General features: G+C 52.1%; 1 protein-coding gene and 1 pseudogene across 2 annotated transcripts; both read left to right on the top strand.

The window, feature by feature from the left end:
• Positions 1–11,206: 11,206 nt before the first annotated feature.
• ITM2C (integral membrane protein 2C) lies at positions 11,207–23,934 on the top strand. 2 transcript variants are annotated; one of them, XM_060106896.1, is made up of 6 exons: positions 11,210–11,464; positions 19,416–19,556; positions 21,538–21,726; positions 22,414–22,524; positions 23,087–23,237; positions 23,753–23,934. In XM_060106896.1, the coding sequence occupies exons 1-6, from the start codon at positions 11,333–11,335 to the stop codon at positions 23,842–23,844; spliced, it is 816 nt and encodes a 271-aa protein (XP_059962879.1). In that variant the 5' UTR covers positions 11,210–11,332; the 3' UTR covers positions 23,845–23,934. The 2 variants fall into 2 exon arrangements, with proteins under 2 accessions (XP_059962880.1, XP_059962879.1); XM_060106897.1 differs by lacking the exon at positions 23,087–23,237 and having other exon boundaries at positions 11,207–11,464; positions 23,753–23,908.
• A 24-nt stretch (positions 23,935–23,958) lies between these two features.
• LOC132495192 (myosin heavy chain IB-like) lies at positions 23,959–25,002 on the top strand (annotated as a pseudogene).
• The last annotated feature ends 1,531 nt before the right edge of the window (positions 25,003–26,533 follow it).

Raw genomic sequence — 26,533 nt, 5'->3', positions numbered from 1 at the left:
GGACTCTTAACCACTGCGCTACCAGGGAAGCCCAGAACTTTAATCTTTTGAAGACCACCTTATGTCCCTGATGTTCCAAATGGACATATGGCAGAGTCCCAGAGGACCACTAGAGGGGGGTACCAGATGAAGTACAGGACACCTGGTTAAACTGACAAATATTACCCCAGCCAGGTCAATATCATCAGCCATAAATGATGCTGTAATATATATCTTTGATGTAATGTGATGAAAATGGCACTTTACCTCTGTGATCTTCCTCCCCCAAACCCACAACCCCTATCTAATCATGTGAAAAACATCAGACAAATCCCTTCGTAGAGGGACATTCTACAAAATACCTCAGAACTGTCCAATAGTCATCAGAAATAAGAAAAATCTGAGAAACTGTCACAGCCAAGAGGAGCCTAAGGACATGTGATAACTAAATGTCCTGTTGGATCCTGAGTGAGATCCTGGAAGAGAAAAAGCACATTAAGTAAAAACTAAGGAAATTTGAATAAAATATGAACTTTAGTTAATAATAATGTATCAATATTGAGTCATTAATTGTAATAAAAGTACCATACAAATGTAAAAGTACCATACAGAGGGGAAATGGGGTGTGAGGCATATGGGAACTCTCTGTACAATATTTACAATTTTTCTGTAAACCTAAAACTGTTCTAAAAAAAGTTAATTTTTAAAAAGTCTGTGAGAATACAGGAGATTTGAACAATATTATCAAACAACCTGTCGTAATGGACATTAATAGAACTTTAAACCCCAAACTGCAAAATACACATTTTTTTCAAGTGCACATGGAATGTTTGTCAATGTCTACTATACACTGGACCATAAAGTGATTCTCAACAAACTTGAAAGGAAAAGGATTGAAGTTATATGGCATATGTTAGAGGATGTTCTTTGAATACAGTAGAAAGAAACTAGCAGTCAATTACATAAGATCTCTCTCAAATCTCCAAATATTTGGAAATTAAAAAGCAATCTTCACAGTATTCCATGTGTCAAAGAAGAAATCACAAGGAAAATAAGAAAATATTTTGATATAAGTGAAAATTAAAACTTAACAGAACAAAATTTATCCGTCCTGGCCTTTGGCTTCTCCATCTATGACTGATGATGTGATTGGGACCTCATCCAGTCCCATGACTTTAAATTCCATATCTAAGCTACTGACTCCCAAATTTATAGCTCCAGCCCAGCCTCCGCCCAGAACTCACATATCAAATTATTTGATGTCTCCTAGATGCTTGAAGGGCATCTCAAACTCAATATGTCTAGGAGAGCTCTTAAGTGTCCTCCCTACAGCTTCTCATTTCACCACCATCCATCCAGTCCCTTGGCCCCAAACCTACGAGTCATCTCTCTCCTTCCCACCTCCCCACACTTCCTATCTCTCTCCAAGTTCTTATTCTACCTCCCAACAGATCTCGAATGTACCCACTTCTCTCCATATCCCTCACTATATGTCTCAGGGCCTGGGACAAAGTAGATGTTCAATAAACAAAACTTGGGGTGGAGGATGGACCCCTCTTTCCCAGGTCAGGGGACTTGGAAAGCTAAATTAGAAACCAGAAGGTTGCTTAGGATGGTGTGATGGTCTTTTTCAGCAGAGTGTGGGAAAACCTGACAGCTTCACCCTGTTGTCTAGTTTGCTCCTGACTTCATGCGTCCCTCTTTTGGACTTGATTCACTTCCATCCTCTAGCAAGTAGGAGACTCTTACTTGAGTTGGCTGAATGGATGAGTTTCTGAAAGCCATCTGGTCCCTGCCCGTTGAGCTCCCTGTTCTGCCTCTTTCCTGTTAATAGTCTTCCATCACCCCGCCCAGGTGCAGCATGGTTAGTGAACTCTCAGCTTTCTTGGGTTTCAACACATTATAATCTCATGGCCCAGCCCTAGTAGGACGCTGCTCAACCTTCTAAGCCCACATTTATAAGTACTTCTTACAGTAAGTCACTTATTTCAACGATTATACTTTGATTCTTTTAAATTTCTTTCTAAAGATAACATTCATCTAAGTATATGAGTTTGCTCAAGCTGTCATAACAAGTAACAGAGACCGCCTTGCCTAAACAACCGAAATTTATTTTCTCATAATCCTGGAGGTAGAAGTCCAAGCTCAAGTCAGCAGGGCTGGTTTCTCCTGAGGCCTCTCTCCTTGGCTTGTAGACGGCCGTCTTCTCCTTGTGTCTTCACGTGGTCTTCCTTCTGTACATGTCTGTGTCCTAATCGCCTCTTTTTTTTTTTTTTCTTTTTTCCTTTTTGTGGTACACGGGCCTCTTACTGTTGTGGCCACTCCCGTTGCGGAGCACAGGCTCCGGACACGCAGGCCCAGTGGCCATGGCCCACGGGCCCAGCCGCTCCGTGGCACGTGGGATCCTCCCGGATCGGGGCACGAACCCGAGTCCCCCACATCGGCAGGCGGACTCTCAACCACTGCGCCACCAGGGAAGCCCGCCTCTTTTTTAAAGATATCAGTTATATGGGATTAGGGCCCACCCTAATGGCCTCATTTTAACTTACTCACCACTTTAAAGGCCCTCTCTCCACCTACAGTCATATTCTGAGGAACTGGGGGTTAGAACGTCAGCATAGGAATTGGGGAGGTGACAATTTAGCTCATAACACTATGAGTTGTTAATTCCTAGACTTTCTTTTTAGTATTGACAGCAATAATTACAGAAAAAAAGAAAATCCTTAAGCACAGCCTGAAAGACAGCTCAAGGTCTAAAGCAAGATGCATCCCACACCCAGGTCAAATCTGACAACATCCACATTCCCTGAACAAGTACAAATGGCGGGGTCTGCAGACAAACAGGAACTTCACTCTTACCTTGTGGGTGAAACATAGCTGCATCGTAAAATATGAATATGAAAGAATCAACAAGGCAACGAAGACTCATATATTCCACTGTCTCCTGATTGAATTTCCACTTCTAAAAAAAATACAGGCTCCTTATTTGATAAGAGGGTTAATCTCTAGTCCAGCTGTCCTCCCGCAATGACTCGTCACCATCCAGCTCGCCACTTCAGTGACACCTCCTCATGGAAGCCCACCCTGACCCCTTCTCCATTCTTAAACATCACTGTTTTATTTTCTTCAAAGCATGTAACACTCGGGAATAATCACATTTATTTACTTGAATATTTCTGGTCTCTTTTCATTAGAATAGAAGATGCAAGGGAAAGGTAGGATCCTTGCCTGTCTTGATTCACTCCTAAATCCTTACAGCCTGGCCCATAAGACACCCTCCATCAGCGGGTGTTGAGTGCATGAAAAAATAGCTGCTACATTTATGAGTCGATTTGGCTTTAGAGTGACTTTTACAAGTTCATCTACCAAATTGTACTTCTCTGAATCAGAAACGTTGAAAATGTTTGCCTTCTCTGATGAGAGGTGTCTCGAAATTCTAGCAGGGAAGTAAAATCGAGGGGGGTGATGCGAAGGTGAAATTGAAAATTAGCAGAAGCGCCGCCCTGGAGGTGGCCACCAGGAGGCGCCACCTAATCGCCCTGAGCAGGCTGCGGAGGTGCCAATCTCAGCCCGGGCCGGCGGACCCTGGGCGTGGCCACCGCCGCTTCCGAGTTCTTCGTTCCAAACGTGCCCCTCCTTCCCTCCAGGTACCCCGACGGAAGGAAGAGGGGCCCGGCCTGCGATGGGGTTCCCAGGAAGAAGGCTGGCTGCAAATATATTTCCCCCACAAAAGCAACTACAAAACAAAATTCCTAGGAATCAGCTTTATGACCTGTGTAAAGAAAGGCACAAAACTTTCCTGGGGACCATAAAGCTTAAATGGCGAGACAAACCATATTCCTGGATAGGAATGTAGACTCTCCCCCAAATTAAATCAAATCCAGTAAAAATCCCAATAGGTTTTTGCAGACAAGTAGAAAATTCATTCTAAAATGTGTCTTGAAAAGCCAATACGTTACAATTGTCAAGAACTTTAAAAGAAAAAGAAATGACAAACTGTTTCGATATTCTACATATATAACAATGCTAGAAGAAAATATTGGTGAATATATGTTTAAAGAGGAGAGAGTCTTTCTAAGTGTACAGGCAAGGAAGAAATCGTAATGGAAAGTCTGGGATTTCTATATCAAAACAGTCCATGAATGCAATCAAAAGGCAGGTGTCAAAGTGGAAAAACACCAGTGACTTCTGATGGACAGAGCTAATATTCCTAATATACAAAGAGATCTCTGTTTTTTATGAAGAGAAACACACGAGTAGAAGAACTGGGAAAGGACACAGGCAGAACCCTAAAGAGTAGGGTCAGGAGCCGCCTGGCCAAGGTTGTGGGGTTTATCCTGAGTGAACTGAGAAGTCAGAGGCAGGCTTGGGGAGAGGCAGGGCTTGGTTGATTTACTTTTTAAAGTGCGCCCTCTGGCGGCTGAAGGGAGAACAGATTTTTGCGGGGGCCGGGAAAGGTGGGGAGGAACCTGCAAAGGGTCAGGTGAAGGACCAGGTGAGATGATGGCGTGGACCAAGGTGGGAGAAGCGGTCGGATATGGATAGACTTTGAACTTGCTGGTAGATTCAGTGCGGGGTGGGAGACAAATAAGAGGCACCAGGATGATCAAGATCCGGCGTTAGCTGCTAGAACAGAGTCGTCCTCCCTCAAGTGTGAAAGGCTGGGGAGGAGCAGGTATGAAAGAGGAAGTGCTTTGATGAAGGGAGTATAAACAGTCACAGCTTTTCTGAAGGGCAGGTTGTCAATATGTATCAAAATATTTCACAAGAGGTAGGCCATTTAAACCAGCAGACCCACTTGTAGCAATGTATCTTCGGAAAATAGCAAGCTAGGAAGCAAGGAAGCACACAGCATACAAGTATCTTCATGACTGCTTTGCTTGGAAGAGCAAAATTTTGGAATAGTCTTCAATCAATAACATATGGCACATCAAAGGTTACAATTCTATACACTCGTTAAACTACAATCTGTATTTGATGACATGGAAAGCTGTTCAGAACATTTTGTTAACTGAAAAAAGCAGATTAGAAAACTGCATAATTCCATTTTTTACAAGATAAACTTTGTGAGTATATATATGCATGTAGAGAAGACCTAGAAGAATATACACCAATTGTGTATCGATACTGATAACAGAAGTTATCCTAGCAAAGCATAATTTTGGACAAGGCTGCTGCTATATGTTGAATTGCCCCCCAAATTCATATGTTGAAGTCCTAACCCTCAGTACCTCAGAATATGACCTTATTTGGAAATAGAGTTGTTGCAGATGTAATTAGTTAAGATGAAGACGGGCCTTAATCCAATATGATAGGTGCCCTTATTAAAGGGGACATTTGGACACGGACATACATACGGAAAACTCCATGTGAAGATGAAGGCAGAGACTGGGTGATGCTTTTACACACCAAGGAACGCCAAAGATTGCCAGTAAATCAGCAGAACCTGGGGGAGAGGCATGGAAAAGATTCTCCTTTCCAGACCTCAGAAGAAACCAACCACGGCACTATGAAACTATGAACTATGAAACAAAAAATTTCCATTGTTTGAGCCACTCAATTTGTGATACTTTGTTATGGCTGCCCTCGCTAACTAATACAGCTGACTTCCTATATTGTCTGAACTTTCTCCAATATGCAAATATTTACTGCATCCTCAGAAAAACAAAGTATTTCCATTTTAAATTTTAAAAAATTTTACTAGAAATTAAGTCTCATATAACGTGATGGGGGAAAAACAGGATTCAAAGGATATTTCAAATTTGTATACCTGTTGATGATATTTTTATTTTTTCTGAGCAGTGGTCTGAAAAATTCAGATAAAATAGTACTACTCTTTTTCAAATGATTTAAATGGAACCTACCCCCCCACCACCAACTGGGGAGGCTACAGAGAGGAAGCAGCAGTAGTGGCAGAGCTGGTGGGGTTTGAACTGTGTGCCCTTTGTGAAGAGTAGTGAGGATGTTCACTGCAGCATTGTTTATAATAGTGAAAAACTGAAAGTAATCCCAACAATAACTGGCAGCAGAAAGTTATTTGAGTTATGATACCTCCAGTTCTGTGCTGTTTATTATCTCATTTAAGCCTAATATTATCACTTAATCATTATTACCTATGAAATAGGTAATATTTCCCCCCAGTTGGTAGGAAGAGACATAATGAACATGAGAACAAATGTTTTATAAGAAGAACAGAACAAATCTGAAGAAAAAAGAATATTCACTTTTTTAAAGGGCAGAAATAAAGTAACTAGAAAACAGAAAAACAGAATTGATAAATCTAAGACGTTCTTTTAAAAAATACATAATTAGCAAATATCTGGCACTTTAAATTTTGTGAATAAAAAACTGACAAAATGTTATATTATTGAATAGAGCTACCATATGATCCAGCAACCCCACTCTTGAGTATGCATCCAGAAAAAAATGAAAACTCTAATTTGGAAAGATACATGCACCCCAGTGTTCATAGCAGTACCATTTACAATAGCCAAGACATGGAAACAACCCAAGAGCCCATCAGCAGATGACTGGCTTAAGAAGATGTGGTATATATACAATGGAATATTACTCAGCCATATAAAAGAATGAAATATTGCCATTTGCAGCAACATGGATGGACCTAGAGAATATCATGATTAGTGAAGTCAGACAAAGACAAATGCTATATACCACTTATATGTGGAATCTAAAAAATAATACAAATGAATCTATATGCAAAACAGAAACAGACTCACAGATGTAGAAAACAAACTTATGGTTACTGAAGTGGTGGCAGGGGGCAAATTAGGAGTATGGGATTAACAGATTAAAAACTACTCTACATAAAATAGATAAGCAACAAGGATTTACTGTATAGCACAGGAAAATATATTCAATATCTTGTAATAACCTATAATGGAATATAATCAGAAAAAATAACTGAATCACTGTGCAGTACACCTGAAACTAACACAATATTGTAAATCAACTTTACTTCAATTTAAAAAATTATAATGTTGAGGTATATGTTTTTACTTATCAAATTAAAGGACACATTTTAAATGACTTCACCAAAGGTAGTATAGCCACTTCTCACAAATATGGCTGATGTTAAATTGAAAAAAAAATTCTGGAGAGGACCACGGCAATGTTTGAAAAAAAAAAAGTCTATGAGATGAGACAAAGATTTACACACAAAGAGGTTCATGGGGCTTCCCTGGTGGCGCAGTGGTTGAGAGTCTGCCTGCCGATGCAGGGGACACGGGTTCGTGCCCCGGTCCGCCAAGATCCCACATGCCGCGGAGAGGCTGGTCCCGTGAGCCATGGCCACTGAGCCTGCGCGTCTGGAGCCTGTGCTCCACAACGGGAGAGGCTACAACAGTGAGAGCCCCGTGTACCGCAAAAAAAAAAAAAAAAGAGAGAGATTCATGAATATGAGACAATTTTTAATCATACCAGATGTATTTGTTTTATATTGCTGCTGTAACGTATTATCATAAATTTAGTGCAACACAGCTTCCTCATCTCAGAGTTCTGTAGGTCAACAGTACAGGTGGGCTCTGCTGTTTCCTCTGTGCCTAGTATCACAAGGTCAAAAGCAAGGTTCCAGTCAGCTTGGGCTCCTTATCTGGAGGCTCTGGAGGGGAATGTTCTCTCAGGCTCACTCGGGTTGTTGGCAGAATTCAGTTCTGTGGGTGTAGGACGGAGGTCTCCGTTTTCTTGCTCTCAGCTGGGAGCCTCTCTCCTGGCTTTAAGGGCACCTGTTTCCCTGACAACACCTTCCCCCAGCTCACGTCATCTTCAAACCAGCAACACCACATCCAGCCCTTCTCATAGTTCAAATCTCTCTCCATCCTCCTTCTGCCACATCTTTCTCACTCTAACCGGAGAAAGTTCTCTGCTTTTAAGGGCTTGTGCGATTAGACTGGGCTTGCACAGATAATCCACGATAATCTCCCTATTTTAAGGTTCATAACCTTAATTACATCTGCAAAGTTCCTTTCACCATGCAAGGTAACAAATTCACAGGGTCCAGAAATTAGGATATGGGGAGCAGGGGTGGGTGGGTATTCTACCTACCACATGAGAAAACGCTGAAATTATTTTTAAAAGAAAAAAGACAGGATATTAATCAGGGTTTCTCGACCTTGGCACTATTGACATTTTACACTGGATAATTTTTTGTCTTGTGCATTAAGGGATGTTCAGCTGTATCTCTTGCTTCTCTGCCCACTAGAGGCTGGTAGCACCTACCCTGCCCCCTCATCCTCCCCCACTGTGACAGCCGAAAATGTCACCAAACATTGCTAAGTGTTCCCTGAAGGTCAAAACTGCCCTCAGTTGAGAACACACACACACACACACACACACACACACACACACACAGGCATTCACACAAAATGTGGTTCCAGTTTTGTAAAAAAAAAAAAACACAGCACAAACATACTCACACACAGAGAGTAAAAAATATTGGAGAAAAAAATAACAGAACACTAACAGTGGTTATTGTGGGGTTTGTCATAATAGTTGTTTTGTTTCTTTATGCTTTTCCCTGCTTTTCAAGTTTGAATAACTATTACTTTTAAGCATTATTTTACAAAGCAATTTCTCCCCAAATAGATTTCCAAACACGAAATCTGTGTCTTTATTCTTAGAAGTCCTACATGGCATTTCACTGTTCTTGTGAGGTACTGCTGAATTTTTGTATCTCTATTCATAACTAAAATTATGTTTTTCTCTTTTATTTGTCAGATTTTTGTATCAGAAGACATAAACTATACCTAAGGCTAATCAAAGTATCAGTAGAATTAACTATTGCTTTAGTTGGAGAGAATTATCCAGTTAAGTGGTCTGGCTGCTCAGAACCATTTTTTTAGATAATTGCTTGAGAACTTTTTCCAGTAGTTTCCTTTATTATAGGGCATTGTTACCTTCTACTTCTTCTTTTTTTTTAAATTTTTGGCTGCATTGGGTCTTTGCTGCTGTGCGCGGGCTTTCTTTAGTTGCAGTGAGCAGGGGCTACTCTTCGTTGTGGTGCACGGGCTTCTCATTGCAGTGGCTTCTCTTGTTGTGGAGCACCGGCTCTAGGGTTGCGGGCTCAGTAGTTGTGGCATGAAGGCTCAGTAGTTGTGGCTCACGAGCCCTAGAGCACAGGCTCAGTAGTTGTAGCATGTGGGCTCAGTAGTTGTGGTATGCAGGCTCTAGAATGCAGGCTCAGTAGTTGTGGCTCACAGGCTTAGTTGCTCCATGGCATGTGGGATCTTCCTGGACCAGGGCTCAAACCCATGTCTCCTGCATTGGCAGGCAGATTCTTGACCACTGCACCACCAGGGAAGTCCCCTTCTACTTCTTGAGTCCATTTGGCCATTTATACTTTTCCATAAAATCATCACTTCAGAATATATATATTAGGTATGATTGTATATAAAATACATTATAATTTGTAATATCCACCTTGTCTATAGTTACATCTTCTTTCTATAGGATATAGAAATGTATTAATATTTTCTCTCTTATTTATTAATTAGATTTTCCAGAGATTTGTCTCTTTCTACTGATATTTTTCAGCAGAACGCTCTTTTTGATATACTTAGCAGGTATAGCCATTATGGAAAACAGTATGAAGGTGCCTCAAAAAATTAAAAATAGAACTACCGTATGATCTGGCAATTCCACTACTGGGGATATAGCCAAAGGAAATGAAATCAGTATCTTGAAAAGATATCCGCACTCCCATGTTCATTGCAGCATTATTCACAATAGCCAAGACATGGAAACAATCTAAGTGTCCATTGATGGATGACTGGATAAAGAAGATGTGTGTATATGTAAAATAGAATACTATTTAGCTGTAAAATGAAGAAAACCCTGCCATTTGTGACAACATGGATGAACCTGGAGGATATTATGCCAAGTGAAATAAACCAGACAGAGAAAGACAAATACTACGTGTGAACTCATTTGTATGTAGAACCTTAAACAGTCTAACTCATAGAACCAGAGACAGCATGGTGGTTACCACAGGCTGGGGGGTGGAGGAAATAAGGAGAGGTGGGTCAAAGGGTACAAACTTTCATTTATAAGATGAATAAGTTCTGGGGAGCTGATACAACTCGGAGGGTCGTGGGTATACACTTGTCTGAGACCATTGCATTTCCAGTAGGTCTCTCCACTGACCTTCTAGGGCTTAATTACCATCGTTAAGTCTTAAATAACCAGTGCTTTAAATGGTAATAAACCAGATCTTTTTTAAGAACGGCACTCAACTACTCAGTTTGGGGAAAGAGGTAAAACACATGTAAAAGTTCACATCTGGGGTTTTAGTTTTAAAATGAACTGTTGCAGGGGTTGATTCCAGGAGACCTTCCTACTGGGGCCGATCCTGGTTCCTCAGCTGGGTTGATGGGGAGTGGCACGCGTCACAGGTGATGGCGCGGTGGAGCAGCCCAAAGGCATCCCAAGTAAGATGAGGACTGAGCCTCCAGACACCCTGCCCTGCGGATCTTCCCATCACACTTGCCATAATCCTCCTGGGTGGGTGAGAAATGGCCAACAGGACCCTTCACTCAGCAACTGAGGCCACAGGTTACACAAGAGAGTCAAAGAGCAGGGGCTGCCTTCATTTCTCTGCTCCCAGTGTCCTCCGCGTGCACCCCCAGGAAGGTTCTGCAGGAATTAAGGGTGAAGGAAAAAGGATGATGGAGAATGAAGGAGGTGTAGATGGGTGCAGGATGCAGGATAAAGGCAAGCAATTGGGCACCTGGCCCTGAAGCCTCCTGCCAGGGCCCAGGACACATCGGAAAAGGAAGTGGGAGGAGGGAGCGGTGTGGGCAGGTTCAGTGGGGGCTCCAGCATTTCCGAAGAGGAGGGTATGAAGTGGGATAGAGGGCACGGGGAGCTTGTCTAGAAGATGCATTTGCCTGGCAAACACGGTTTTAACAAAGACTGTATGTTCTGGAGATGCTGGTCTTGGAGAGGCAGCTGGAAGGGATAAAGCAGCGATGGGGACTGAGTCCGTGCCTGATTGGATGGATGGATGGATGGATGTGATGGATGGATGGAGTGAGTGAGTGAGTGGTTAAGGGAACCTTAGACTTCCCCAGGTCGGAGCAGCGCGCCCGGCAGGGGTCACTGCGAGCCCCGCTGGCGGGAAGGGGGCGCAGGCGCGCAGGGCGCCAAGGCCCTCCCTTGGGGGGGCGGGAGCGGAGGCGGGGCGGGATGGGGGTGGGGTTAGAGAAAAGGACCCAACGCGATCCAAACTTCCGGTGCCTGCGGAGAACCGAGCGGTTGTGGTACAGATAGAGGCTGCACAGAGAGTGGCTGCACGGCCGGAGGCACCGGCTGCAGGGCGGACGCGCGGCCCGGCGCAGCCATGGTGAAGATCAGCTTCCAGCCCGCGGTGGCCGGTATCAAGGGCGACAAGGCCGACAAGGCTTCGGCCTCGGCCTCGGCCTCGGCCCCGGCGCCCGCCCCAGCCGCTGAGATCCTGCTGACGCCGGCTCGGGTGAGAGGGACCGGGGGTCTCAGGCAGGGGACGGGGGGTCGAAGCGCGCCTTGCCGGCTCCGGCGACTACCCGAGGCGCATCGGGACCCCGGAGCCTCGAGCGGAGCGGGGGTGGGATTCCGGAATGGGTCGTCCATCCCAAAGTGGGGAGGGGCCTTGGGTCCTGGGCTTCAGCGGCAGCCGAAAGCATAAGTCTGGCGAATGGGAGGGGCTCCGAGTCGATGGTCCCAGGTGAGGAAGCGCTCAAGGTCTCTTCCAAAAGTGGACCGAGCCCTAGGCGCCTGGCCCTAGAATAGGGGAGGAAGCTGGTCCGGAAAGGTTCGAGGAATGTCGGTGGGGGTATGTGTGTCTGGTTCCAATCATGGAGGAGGGGCCGCGGGTCGAGTCCCCAGGTGGGGGATGGGAGGAGGGTTGGACATTGTTTCCCCAAAGTAGGGCGGTGGGTGTGATTGGCGGGGAATGGGGAGAGGGGCTCTGGTGCCAACGAAGGGGGCGGGACTATTGATTGTGTCCCAAACCGGAGACTGCTGGGGGCAAGGGATGTGCTGTTAGTCTGCACCTGAACTGGTGGACCAGAAAGTGATGATACCTGAAATGGAGATAAACCAGAATCCGCCTGGCCGCACGTCCGGGGTTCGAGATTCGGGGTTACGACGCTGGGTGCCCTGATCCCACCGCCCCTCCTGCCGCCTGGGCCTTCCTGCCCTCTTCCTTCCTCTCCCGGCTCCCTCGCGCACTGGGCAACCCCCTCCACTCCGCGGTGCCCTGGTGCCCTCTAGCACCCAGGCTGCGCTTTGTGGAGGCGGGCCTCGGTGCACCCCGCCCCCTCCAGCGTCCTCCCCTCCTCCCCTTTCCCTCCGGCCTGGGGGAGAGGAGGCATTTCCGCCTTGGAAAACTGTCTGAGCTGCGTGGAGTCCGACCGGGGGAGGGCCCAGAGGGGGCAGGACGCGTGGCGGGCAAGGAGGGGAGCGAGAGAGAGCTGGTCCAGCCCGGCTCTGTAGTGCCTCGGCAGAGGTGTCTACGCTGCTTCCACGCGGCCGTCGCTCCAAGCTCCCGTCCCCCACCCCCTTCCCGTTGCTGGCTTATGGGAAGTCTTCCTCAGCGCCAAGGCCCCTCTCCAAGTTGATGGCTCAAACTAAACCTTGCTTGGGGGTATGGGAGGGTGGGTGCTTCAGGATGACCTGTGCCCTGGAAGAGAGGACACAGGAGAGGGTCCTCAGAGGTGGGTGTTATAGCCAGAGCAAAGGTACCTAAGTGGGGAATTCCAGGAAGAGCCTTGGCACGCTCCCCTGCCCTAGTGTGGTCGCTGCAGCATCAGTGACCCCCGGGGCTGGGTTTCCAGGGGGTGGGGTGCTCTGCAGCCCCCACCAGAGCAGCTCCATCTTCTTCTGATGCTTAGATGGGGCGGGGGCACACTTCATATTTGAAGGCATGGCCTGCAGCTTTAAAAGTTTGCAGGGGGCCCTTGAAACCTCCTTCCTCCCTTCCACTTAGCCCCTGGAGGGTGCAGGGCTGGCCCCCAAGGCAGCACACCCACGCCTGTCTTCTCCCAGCTGCTACTCCCAGGGCCGGGCACCCAGCTGAGGCCTGGAAAACTGGACCCTGCCTCCAAAAGCTATAGGATTCGGGCAGGAGAGAGGACCAGCCAGACAGTGGAAGGACGGATTTCAAACTCCATCAGAAGGTCTGCCGAATGTCACAGGACTGGCACATCCTCCAGCAGCAGCCTGCTGATGGTGTCAGGCGGGATGGCATATGCCGGCATCGCCTTGGCGGTAACTGACATCCAGCTTCTGGCTCCAAAGTCAAGCGTCCTCTCTTCCCCCTCATCCAGCGTGAAATGGAAATATCAACATTTTCCCTGTGCTGTTTTCAATGGCTTCGAGCCTGCTGAGCGTGCCTCCCCCACCAGACCTTGTTAGTTGGGTAGGGTCCCCTGGCTGTCTATTTTTTTTTTTTTTTTTTTTTTGCGGTACGCGGGCCTCTCACCGTTGTGGCCTCTCCCGTTGCGGAGCACAGGCTCCGAACGCGCAGGCTCAGCGGCCATGGCTCACGGGCCCAGCCGCTCCGTGGCACGTGGGATATTCCCGGACCGGGGCACGAACCCGTGTCCCCTGCATCAGCAGGCAGACTCTCAACCAGTGCGCCACCAGGGAAGCCCCCCCTGGCTGTCTTAACTGGCAAGGGGGAGCGATGGGGCCCCTGGAGGAAGATTAAAATCCCAGCCCCTTTAGGACAGATCTGCTTATTAGGAAACTTTCACAGCTCACTGGCCCTCGGGGGATCCGGGGAGGCTTTTGGATGTCGCATGTTGGCTCTGCCAGTCGCCTAGTGGAATCGGAGGCTTGGGAAGAGAGTTCACTTCTGTGAGCCTCTTGTGGCCTCGCCTGGCCAGTGGATACGTTTCACCCACATCCAGTGCCCAGCGTAGAGCAAGCCCCCCCATTCTTGCCTCCTACCTCGCCCAGTAAGCTCAGCAGGCGCCCAGCATTCACAGTAGCCCAGGACAGCATCAGCCTGGGGCAGGCAGACTGGGAGGCCCCAGGAGCTGCTTCATCAAGACAGGGCATTTGAGTTTGTCCCGCGCTGATGGGCCTGTCAGAGGGAAGCTTATCAGAAGGTCTGTTTTGGCTGGGGGTGACCCTGGAACCCTCCTTGGTTACTGAACTGGACTCGAAAATAAGATTTAAAGCCCTGGAAGGACCACTCGATGAACAGATGAGTTCACGAGTGCCTTTCACCAATGAGCCACCCTCTAGCTGTCCTAATAAAATTTCAACCTGTGTGCAGGCCCCAGGGGCCAGGGGAGGGCGGCAGGAGCACTCTCACATTGGGCCTCCCCCTGCTTCTGAGTAAAAACTGAAACAAGGAGGATTTTGTCCTCAGACGTGCCACTGGAAGGAAGTGCCTCGGCGGGCCAGGAAGGGATGGGTGTGTGGGTCCAGCTGCGCCTCCAGCTGCCCACCCTCCCCATGTGGTGCTTGCCTCCCAGATGATGAGGGGCCTGCGCTGATGGGCAGCTGGCAGCAAGCCAGCCTGGAAGGTGGGCTGGACGGGAAGCACCCCCTCTTAGTACGCTCTGGCCGGATCATTCTTCCCCTTTGGAGGCCCACTGGCCTGCCCTGGGCCTCTCAGCCCAGTTCCCCTCCCCACGATCTGCGTGTGTCTTTGCTCCCCCGTGTGTGCACACGCGAGCACACACACACGTACACACACACACACACACAGCCAGGTGTGGGCATGTAGAGACTCGAACAGTCGGGGCTGGGGGCCTGCAAGGGGAGAGAACCGTGCTCAGTACAGTCAGCTCAGCGCTGTAATTTTCTTCTTGGCTTTTGCCTTTGATTAATGGCCCCCGTGTCACCCCCTCTCCCGGCCCGCATACCTGGGGATCAGATTTCACTTTCCTCGTCCTGGCTTCAGGTCCCTGGCAGGAGGGAGCTGAGTCTCCTGGAGCGGTTGGGGGAGGGTCCCCTGCCGGCCAGGAGGGTGGATCTCAGGGCTTGGCGTCCTCTCGCCCCAGTGTCCCAGCCCCGCCAGCCCTGCCGCCTGGGCCAGGAGGACCTTGGTGAATGGGCAGTCCTGCCCTTTGCCTGCCTGTCCTGGGCCTTCCCTGAGGGGCTGTGGCGTTTGGACTTGTGCCACAGTGGCTTTTCTGCTTTCTCTCTCATTTCCCTCTCTTCTCTTCTCCCCGCGGCCCATCCTTGCATGTTTCAAGGCTGTCAGCAGATTGCCACAGAGGATGAGTTTCTCTTACCATAAAAAAAATGTTGATGGTAAGAGCAGGGAAGCGCAGCCCCTGCAGTGTCTGAGCTGTGTCTCCCCCAGGAGAGCCCTTCCAGCCGCAGCTGTGCTTCTCGTCCTCCCCAGCCTTTGTTCTCTGGGGTCTCACCTTGACTGTCAGGAACAGAACGGAAGAGGGAATCTGCCTGGCCCAGCCAAGCAGAGCAAAGCAGAGGGCTGTCGAGAGTGTCCTCGGGGTCCATGCCCTTCCTCCTCACACGGCCTGCACCGTGGGCACCCGTGGGTCACGGGGCAGGAATGGGTTTCCCTGATGGCCAGTTCACGATGCCTCATCAGCATTTACCCAGCTGACGTCTGTACGTCTGAGCACAGCTCTGCGTGCTCCGTGGGCAGAGGCCCAGTCCCCTGACCCCTGCTAGGCTTCTATCTGTCTGTCTGTCTCTCTCTCTTTCTCTCTCATTGGTGCCCTTGCCTTTATGGTCTGCAGCCTGGGAAAGAAAGATGCTGAGGAGGGAGGACTGGCGCTGGGGAGGTGAGGCGAGACCCGCCCCCAGCCGTCTGCCTGGGCCCGCTGTGGCTGCATTTCTGGCTCCCTGCTAGCCGCCTCCGAGCAGCCTGCAACTGTAGTTAATCTGCTTGCAGTTCATTTCGACATCGTTACCGAGGGAAGGTAGCTGGGGAGCTCAGTCCATGAGCCCTGCGGGTCTTCTGAGTTAATGCTTAAGTTGGCTGAGTTCCCCCTGACTCTTCTGGCCCTGGCTTTGCCTAATCATTTAAGGAGCTCCACTGCAGGCTCCGTGAAACAGGCAGGCCGAGGCCTGGGCCCCTTTCGGGTTCCCGGACATGGGGCCCACGTGCCCCACGCGAGTGCACAGCGAGGCCTGTGGCTCAGGAAGCCCAGTTGCCATGGAAACAGTATTTTTCTACTTTCTGGAAGCTCCCAGATGCCTGGCTGTGGGTAACTGCTCCATGTGGTGGTGGTGGTGGGGGGCCTCGGGAAGCAGGCCCCTCGGCCATCATTCCTGTCATTCTGGGTGAGCTGCGCAGCCAGGATCCTAAGGGGTGAGGCCCCAGGTTCCAGCCCAGGCTGCCTACAGGCTCCCCAGAGGCCTCTGAGGGCTGCAGCTTGGGGCTGACCTTTCAAGCACTGACAGCGAGGGCAGGATTCAGGGGCCTCCCGCCCACCTGGGGCTTTACGTCCCGGTCCCAGTGCCTCTGTCTCGAAGCCGGGACACCAGCAGCCTCTGGGCCTGCTTTCCCTTCCATCCCTCCTGCTCAGCCATGATGCTTCTGGGGGTTTGGCCTCCGCATGCCAGACCGAGGGGTGTCAGGTAGGGAGGGGTGCAGGGCGAGGGGTCTGTAGGAGCAGGATAGGAAGCCATTGTCCACTGCTCTGGGAAAGGGGAGAATCCCCAGCCTTCACAGGGACACCCACAGAGACGTGTGAGGACCCAGGGTGGGATCCGGGGGTCCTGGCTGGAGACTGTCCTCAGCCACTTGCCTCATTTTCCTCTGGAGCTGCTCCCTACTCCGTCCTCCCTGACCTCCGCCTCCCCACCTGGGGCAGCCTGGCCCCCCTGCCCGGCCCCTCCCCCAGGCACATGGAAACACCTGACCCAGCCGGGAGCAGAAAGGCAGCTATAAAACTGGTAGGCCTCCCCTTGTCTGTGAACTTCAATTGTGGAGCTGGCCCTCGGGCTCTTGCTTTGTAGCCCATTGACTTTTTTTTGTTTTCTGGTTTTTTTAAAAGCGAGATTCTCCTAAGCTTGCTTTTGCTTCTCTGGTTTGCAGGAGCAAAGCATGGCCACTGTGCAGCCTCGACAGCTGGCTGGTGGTGGCCCTAAAAAAAAAAAAGGAGAGCTTTAGCTGATAAAGATCTGCTATTTTTATCTACCACTTCATCCTTTACAAAGGGCTTTCAGGGTCTCTGTCTCCTTGAATCCCAACAAAACCCTGTCAGGAAGAGTCTGTTCACATTTCACAGGAGGACCTGCGGAGGGTTGGAGGGTCAGGAGGCTGGGATGTTCCCCACGCATGGATCGCAACACTTGCTGGGGGCCTCTGCAGCCCCACTAGTCTTGCTAAATACAAATGTTGTGTCTCCAGGGCAGGATTCCCAGTGGGTGTGGCCCCTGGCCTTTTTTCTGCGTCATCCACCTTTCCTTAGGACCCACTGAGGATGGCTGGAGCCCCTGGGTGGCTTGTTCCTGCGAGACGCGGGCAGAGCTTGTTCATCGGGTCGCCCCGTCCTGGGCTGATCCTGGGAGCCCGTTGGAAAGTCACAACGCTTGCAGTCCCCCACGCCCTCCCACTGGCAGCTGTCCCTGGAGGCCCTGTGGGCAGTGGCCACCCAAGTGTGCAAGTGACCTTGGTTATTGCCCCCAGGGGGCCCCAGCGTGCCGAGGAGATGCCAGCCAGGGGGGTGGTCTCACCAGGTGCTTCTCTGGTTTCGATCGCAGCACCCCTGCAGCAGGGCCAGGGTGGGGAGAGGACCCAGGCCTGCAGGTGGCCCAGCCTGTGAGGGGGTATGGGATGGGCCGGGTCACCTCTCCATCCTGTGTCTCCATCCCATGGTGCTGGAGGCTGGGGGCCACTGGCCTGGTGATACATGTGCCTCGTGATAGGTGGGGGGTGTCTTTCAGGCATTTTCTACCCTTTTCCTGAGGAAAGGCTGTGGGGAGAGGGGAGAGCTCCAAGCAGGGAGGCATCGCCCACTCTGATGGGATGCCCCTCTGCTCGCTGAGGCCCAGGTCCCACACCCCCATGTGCCCCAAGCACAGCAGGCTCTGCACCCCACCCCTACCAGGCTGGGCCCCCTGTGTGCCCTGAGAATAAAGGCCTGTCTTGGGTAACTTGGACCTGAATCATGTCCCCACTGCCCGACCTCCCGCCAAGCAGGATGAAGGAAGAGTGGAAGCGGGCACAGAGCGCTAAGCAGACGGTTAGCGGCGGGGCCGGAGTGAGAAGGCCCAGGCTCCCCTCCTGCGCCCCGATCTGTGCCACAGCTCCTTGAGGTTGGCAGGGGCACTGGCCTCTACCCTCACCCGGCTGCATCCAGACACCGTGGAGGAGGGATTGAATGATGGATCCCAGGGGCAGAGCCAGGCCTGGGGCTTTTGCAGCATCTCCAGGGTGAAGGAGGCCCGAGTTAGGGCAGGGGTACCAGCGAGGAAGGGCACAAAGACAAGTGATGACCGAGGTCACACAGCTGGGAAGAGCCTGAGTCACGAGATTCTCAGTCCAGTGCTCCAGGGAAAGCAGGGCTGCTGAGTTTTACACACACCTCGGGCCACTGGCCCAGACGTGTGTGGACTGGAGTTGGGTCAGCTTACCTTGCTGCTTCTTGGCAGTCCTGCAGCTACTGTCCCAAACCTGAGCCTGGCTCCCCAGAGAGGGTTTTTCCAGGAACCTCCTGCTCTGGCCTCCCTGCCGGCAGCCGCGTTCCCCTCAGGGCAGAGGCTTCCGGAAGCCTCCAGACTTCACCCTGCGGGCCCTGCTTCTGGCAGCCTGCTCAACACCAGCGCCCGTGTGATGCCATCGCCGCCCGGGCAGGCTGGCCTCTGCCCAGGGTGGCCGGAGGGCGTGAGCTTCCGCGCCCAGACCCTGCGGGCCTCCCAGAGCCCTGTCCCCACTGGTCAGCGACCGTTTTCTGCCGCAGCTTCCTTGGAAGAGCCCAGCAGACTCCCCACGCCCGTTGTCCCCATTCCGGTCCCTCTGGGCACTCCAGCTTTCACGTGGATCTTGTCACTTCCTACGTCCAAAGCCTTCCTTGGTCCCCACTGCCCAGAGCAGCGGCTCGCAGCCCGCCCAGTCACTCCAGTTCCTACAGGTTCCTAGGCCTGGCTCAGTCACCAAGGCCATGTCTGTGCTTCCCGCCTGTCTATGTTTGAAAGAATCTACTGTGGTCACAACCAGTATAATCAAGGGGATTAATGGCGTGGGTGATTCAAACCATGCTTGCTTAGTCCCCGTGGGTCCAAGGTGGGGCTCCGCTTCTCTTTAGATGGGAACAGCTGGGGGGTCCTGGTAAGGCTTTCCTTTCCTTCCAGAGACGATGCTCTGTGTGTCCTGAGCGTCGTCCTCCCCTCCCTTTGCTCCAAGGCTCCTTCCCAGCCAGCAGGGTGAGGTCTCACTTCCGGAAAGGGGTGGCGGGGATTCCCAGGGGTGCGGGACCACCACGGGGCTGACCGTGCACTGCCGTCCACAGGAGGAGCGGCCCCCCTACCACCGCTACAAGAAGGGGAGCTCTGTGGGCGGCTTGTGCTACCTGTCGATGGGCCTGGTCGTGCTGCTCATGGGCCTCGTGTTCGCCTCTGTCTACATCTACAGATACTTCTTCCTCGCTCAGGTGAGGCGGGGTCTTGGAGAAAGAGTGGCGTTTTAGAGAAGGCAGGGCAGGGCGAGTGTTTGCGGTGGGTGTGGGAGCCGGCAGGAGCCGACGCTGTGAACGGCGGAGAGCCAAGTGCTCGGGACTGAGGAAAGGGCAGCTGGAAGCCCTGGACACGCCCCCTAGGTGGGAGGGGCGCCCGGGCAAGCCCAGAAGCCCTGCCTTCTCCCTGGTCTTGGTCCAGGAGACAGGACGGGTCCCCGTCCTCTGACTGCCGCGGGCTCCGGAGGAGTGTCCTTACCTATCTCTTTGGATGCATCTGAGGCTGACAGGGAGCTCTCCCAGGAGCACAGTCGGTGATGGGGGAGCCGGGATTGGAATCTGGCCTGTGAGGCCCGCAGCCCCTCCCCACAGCATCACCCCAGGGTATTAGCACCAGAAACTCGGGTGCAGCAGAAATTGGAACTCTGCGATCCCTTCAGAGCCCGGCCCCTGTGCCCATGGGTCTTGCTCTAAGGACTTACATTCCACGCGTGGACATTTGCGCTATAAACCGTGAAGGGTGGAGGGTGGCTTATAGACAGTCACCTCCACCTACGATCACACCCTGGTTATCTGCTCACACAACCAATCTGGGCACGAAGCTGGGCCAAAGAACGGGTCGTGGTCACAGCAACCTTGCGATCAGCCCAGGCCTGGGGAGGGAGGCAAGGCCACCAAGCTCTCAGAACTGAAGGTAGTTAGATGAAAGGTTGCTTAATAGAATAACCATAAACATAACGAAGAGAATTGCCAGTCATTTATGACCCAAGTGACCTCTTCCCAGCCTCAAGCACTGGGCTTTGACTTTGTTGTCATCCAGTTTTTCTACGGTGGAGATGACTAAGGAGATTGCAGTCCATGTGACCTTACCCTTGAAACCTCAGCTCCCCTCCGTCCGTGGCCTGCCTCCCCACCTGTTCCCGGTTCTCACTTTCTGGGGCCTTTTCCTGTTGCGGCTGTGGCCCTGCCCTGGCCCTCCCCTCTGATCCCAGCCCCCCCTCATGCCCTCTTGGGGTTCCTCACCCCACCCCAATTCCCAGGGAGTAGGGGAACCTCAGAGCAGCCTCTGGGTCTACGCCCTGGGACAGTATGATTCCTGTGTGATGATTCATCCTCCCGGGACAGCTTACACTAGAACAGAGAAAGGGGTGTCTGCCCATCGTGGGCCGGACCTGGAGGAGGCCCTGGAGAAGTAGGAGGGGCCCGCGGGGTCCACCGGTCACTCACGTAGCCTCAGTCACGCCAGGCTGCCTCCCTTCCCTTACTGATGGAGTGATTAGGCGTGCCCCTCAGATAGGGGACACCGTGTTTGTGTAGGTTTCTCAGGAAGCACAGGATCCAGGGAAGGTGGTGGGTCCTTGCTTGAGGTTGGACACGGTGCCACCAGAATCTGATAACAAGGCCGCCTCTCAGCTCCTATCTCCTCCCTCCAAGGTCAGCAGGGCCTCGCAAAGGGAGCAAGAAGGGTGGGCGAGCACCCCCTGGTGGTGGCGGAGGGTGGCACCCTGCAGGGCGCAGCCTGTCCAATCCAGAGTCCCCCTGTTTGCCCCTGAGGACACCCCTCCGACCCCAGGCTCTTTCTCAGGTGTCTGTCCCCCTGCTGGTCCGCCCCATTTCACAGCCATAGACTCATAGACTCAGAGGCCAGAAGGGGCCTGAGGGGTCACCTTGTTTTACAGATGGGGAAACTGAGGCCCAGAGAGGTCATCCTCCTAGGAACTGGCAGACCCGGCTCACCCTCCCTGACTCCCCATGTTTCTTAGTTTCTCCATCTGTGAAATGGGTGTCAGAGACCCATCCTCCCTGCCTCCCCAGGCCTTCGGAGCCGGGAGTGGTTGGGCAGGCAACAGTGGTCTCACGGAGGGTGCTGTGTGACCAGACTCACTCACTCTCTCTCTCTCTCTCTCTCTCCCCCCACCCCCCCACTCCCTCTCTCCCCCACCCCCCCACCCTTGCTCAGCTGGCCCGAGACAACTTCTTCCACTGCGGTGTCCTCTACGAGGACTCCCTGTCCTCCCAGGCCCACACGCGCATGGAGCTGGAGGAGGACGTAAAGATCTACCTCGAGGAGAACTACGAACGCATCAACGTGCCGGTGCCCCAGTTTGGGGGCGGTGACCCTGCAGACATCATCCACGACTTCCAGCGGGTGAGGCCACCAGGGACCGGGGCGGGGGCAGCGAGGGGGGCGCCACGAGGAGGAACAGGTGTGAAAGGAGAATGCCCACGCCCCTTGTACAAACTTGGAGTACATACCGTGTAATATAAACCATGGAGTAGATATCTACGGTTTAGGTCAATCAGAGATTTAAAGAGACCGCTTTTATCATATACGTCATGCGGTTATCACTGAATGTGAACTAGTCATGGTTGATTTTCTCCTTGGCCACCTGCCAGCTGCGGGCACTGGCTGTAACGGGCGGGTGAGGCCAGTGTTCCTTTTTACTGAGCTGTTTCCGTGTTGACATCTTATCGAGACGCAGCACACGGGGTTGGGAGGGGCATCTCTCGCTGAGGGTCCAGGCTGTCCATAGGGGTGGCGGGACCTCCCAGCTTTGGTGAGATGCACAGTGGGGGCGTTGCCCTGAAATTCGAACCTCGGCTGTATACCCCCAAGAAGAATCCTTGTCACAACCGAAGCATTTAATAGTGTTTTCATCTAGTGAGTGGAACCTTCTACAAACACAGGCTAGGAGAGGAGGGGGAGAAGGGGGCCCCGCCCCGGTGCTGAGGAATCTGGGTGCGTCATGGGCGCGGTGGGGTTCGTGCCTCGTACAGCCCGCCGGGGCCAGTCCCTCGCCTGCGGAGACTGACGCGGTCCCCTCTTCCTGTTCAGGGTCTCACTGCCTATCACGACATCTCCCTGGACAAGTGCTATGTCATCGAGCTCAACACCACCATCGTGCTGCCCCCTCGCAACTTCTGGGAACTTCTGGTGAACGTGAAGGTGAGCAGGGCCCCGGCAGCATCTTGTCTCTCCCTTGCCCCCCCTCCATGAGACAAGGGAAGGATGGGGGGCCTGGGCGTTACTGTCAGCTGGGCCCAGCACCCCAGGTTGGTCCCCCCGCCTCCAGCTCCCTTCTCCCACATTCCGAGTCAACACCTCTTCTTTCTGCCCCCCAAGCCTCCCACTTCTGCCTCCCTCACTTGGGAAGAACCCCAAGACCAGCTTCCTTAGTGTTCATGGCCATGCGCCACGTCGCCCCGTGTCAGCAGCGCAGGGAGGTGATGGGGGCCCTGCCCCCGAGGAGCGCTCCCCCTAGGGTGGGAGACCAGACTCGCACACACGTGACTCACGGCAGTGCAGGTGCAGGAAGTGCCTGGGCAGGTCAGAAAGGCGAGCCATGCAGCCTGTGGGTGAGGGGGTGGGCGTGTTGGATGGGCACTGCAGGCGCTGGGGGGGCTCGGCTCAAGCTAGCAGAAGGAGGGAGGCGAGCGCAATGGGCAGTCGGGGACCGAGAGCGGCGAGCCCTGGTACTGACCCAGTGCTGTGGCCACTCCCTTTGCAGAGGGGGACCTACCTCCCGCAGACGTACATCATCCAGGAGGAGATGGTGGTCACGGAGCATGTCAGTGACAAGGAGGCCCTGGGCTCCTTCATCTACCACCTGTGCAGCGGGAAGGACACCTACCGGCTGCGGCGCAGGGCCACCCGGAGGCGTGAGTGGCTGACTCCACCCACCTTGGCCCCTGCTCTGAGCTCCAAACCATGGCCACCCTCTGGCAGTGCCTGGCCGCGTAGCTGGAGACCAGCTGTCAGAGAGCTCAGATTATAGCAGCAGTAATAACAGCGAATGAGCACTTACTATGTGCCAGGCACTGCTTTACACTCTTTATGTCCTCCTAGGAGAGTGTAAGTTATCATCATCCTCATCCTCGTCATCATTATTCTTGCCGCCCCTTTTAAAGATGAGGAAACGGAGGCACAGAGAGGTTAAGAAACACCCCTGAGGTCACACAGCAAGAAGGTGGCAGAACTGGGAGGTCTGACGGCAGCTTTTGAGCTCATGCCGCTTTAGCGCTGCCTCTGGGTGAATCTGGGCTTCATTTCCTGGGCCTCCTCCCCGGCCCGGGTCCTGAGGCCCTGCTCAGGCTCTGAGGCTGGTAGCCTTTGTGGCCCAGCCAGTTTTAGGCCAGGACACAGGCCTCACTGGGATTTCTCTGTTCTCTCCCAGGGATCAACAAGCGAGGGGCCAAGAACTGCAACGCCATCCGCCACTTCGAGAACACCTTCGTGGTGGAGACGCTCATCTGCGGGGTGGCGTGAAGTCCCGCCCCTCCCTCCAGGCCCCGCCCCTGCCCTCTTGCATTTTCTCTTCGGGCCACTCTGACCCTTCCCCTCGCTTAGCTTGTACTTTGGACGCCTTTCCATAGATCTGACATGTCTTCCCGTTTCTCTCCAGCCCTGTCCGCCTCCCTGTACCAGAGCTGTGACCTCTCAAGGCCTCACCCTCTGCTGACCTCCTGGGTCTGGGGGATCGAGGGGGCGCCCCAAGATGGTTTCTGTGACCACCATCTTGAGGCCAGGTCCCCGGGGGCCTGGCCCACAGCTGCACGGGCAGCCCAAGGGGGAGGACTGGAGGGAAAGGCCAGGCATGCTGGGGCTCTGGCGAGGGGCGGGCTGGGGGCAGGGGGTGGAGTGGGGTTCAGGAACGTCTGCACAGCTGAGAAAGGTCTGAGAGGCTTTTTCCGTGCACAGCACACTTCCACCCCTGTCCTGACTCCCAGGCCTGAGCTGAGGCTGGAGGGAATGTACCCAGGGGTGGACCCGCCCAGAGCACAAGGGAAGGTGGCTGTCCTGGGGTCTCCCCAGGACTCCTGTCAGTGCCTTCAGCCCACCAGTGGGAGCCTGGAGTTTGGGGGGTGGGATGAATCCCTCAAGCACAATCTCCGGGTGGGACCAAAGAAGGAAGGAGCCAGGGCTGGGGGCCCTGGCCCCCCAGGAGCACAAGCGGGGTCCCCCGCGGCCACAGCCAGAGAAGGGACAGGACAAGTGGGGAGATCTCTAACTGTCCACGGGCAGCCCTGCGGGCTGAGCACCGAGCAGGGATGCGCTGTGGGTCCTGCCGAGTGGGCGGGGCTCCCTGCTTTCTCCAGCTCTGGGGCGTTTGGGAGGAAAACCGGGGGAGGGGAGGGAGAGCCACCTGGTACTTGTACACCCTGCCTCCTTGTTCTGAAATTCCGTCCCCCTCTGCTTTGGGGGAACACAGCGTTATTCTCCGTTTCCTTCTCACTTTTGCATGTTTTTACTGATGATTCGATGTGCTAACCTTCTCAGCCCTGAGCCCTGAAGAGGAGGGCTCCGACGCCTCCAGTCAGACTTCGGTGCTCGCTGGAGATGAAACTCTTAAATGCCTTGTATATTTTCTCAATTAGATCTCTTTTCAGAAGTGTCTGTAGAACAATACACATCTTTGACTTGTGATTCTGGCTTGGGAAAGGCGGGTGGTGGGCGCGGGGCGGGGTGTCGGCTTGGTGACGGGTCCTCCTCCAACCCGTAGGCTGGGCAGGTGTCCCTGGGGACGGGGACGGGGGCGGGGGGCAGGTGGGCGTGGTGGGAGCGGCAGGAAGGAGCCGCTCACTCACAGGGCTTGGCGTCTGGCCCCTGAAGAGGTGGGCCTGCTCCGAGGTTCAGCCAAGGAACATAGGTGTCCCCTTTGTTCTGTCACTCGCCGCCTGGTAGATTCACATTTTACAGGCAAGGGAGGAGGAAAGGGACCGCAGATCATGCAACTTGCCCAAGGTCTGGCTGCTTTTAAGTGCCTATAAACCACCCGCTCAGTTCTACACGGAAGATGACATCATTATTGCTTGTCCTTAAGCACAAGGACGGTGTTGTGTTCTCCACACTTTCTGGGCGATTAGTAACCATCTCGGTGGATCTGAGGTAGGGTTTAGCATGAGTCACAGGGTCACATGCTGCAGAGAAGAAGGGTGTGGGAGCTGCCTGGAGCCTTGGCTGAGTGGACCCCAGAGGTGCGACCTGGATCCTGCCCTGGGGGCAAGGATGGCTGTCTACACCCTTGGCTCGCAGACTCGGTAATCCTGCAAAGGACGTAAAAGATTCAAATTAGTGCAGACACGCCTTATTCTCAGATGCAAAGGCAACCTTGCAGAGATGTTGGGTTCTGTTACATTTCCCAATCTAAATACAACGCAGTCACAATTAAAATGCCAACAAGGTTTATTCTTTAACTGACACATTCAGTTATTTGAGGAAAGTAAACATGGGGGATAGCCAGGTAAATCCTGAAAAGGGGGGGAGAACAGTCTTCAAATACAAAACCTAGTAGAATTGAAGAGTTTGGTGTAGCAAAGGAAAAGATCAATGAGACACGATGGAGCACCCAGAAGTTGACTTAAGTACAAGGAAATTCAGGTTAGTGGGGTACGTGTGGGTTCTTTTTATTGGAACAACTGGCTAGTCATTTTGACAAAAAATTAACCTGGGTCCTGTTTCCCTGTAACAAAATTAATTCAAAGGTTTTAAGTATGAAATGAAATCTTAAAAGTACTTGAGATGATTTAAAAGATCATCTTGGAGGAGGGTAATCTTTTTAAGCATGATACCTACCAGTAGTAATAACTTGGACTAATAAAAAATTAAAATTTATGTGCAACAGAACATACCACAAAGTCAAAAGTTTTATAAGTGGCAAACTGGGGGAGATATTTTAGAAACACAGGACATACAAGGGCTATTTTCCTTAATATGCTAAGTTCTTATAAATCGATATGAAAAAAATGAACAACCCAATAGATAAAGGGGCAAAGAAGAGGAGCAGACAGTTCACAGAGAAATACAAATGGATCATTGCTCAAACATGAACAGATGTTTAATCACAGTTGCATAGAAAATACAAAACTAGGGAGATACAATCTGATAAGTTGGGGATTTTTTCATATTTTATATTGTGAAGCATTTAATACGTACAGAATACTATATCTAAACCACC

Source organism: Mesoplodon densirostris, chromosome 8, assembly GCF_025265405.1.
Source record: "Mesoplodon densirostris isolate mMesDen1 chromosome 8, mMesDen1 primary haplotype, whole genome shotgun sequence".
Classification (NCBI taxonomy): domain Eukaryota; kingdom Metazoa; phylum Chordata; class Mammalia; order Artiodactyla; family Ziphiidae; genus Mesoplodon; species Mesoplodon densirostris.
The sequence above is the reverse complement of the archived record's forward strand: the minus strand, read 5'-3'. Positions and strand labels throughout refer to the sequence as shown.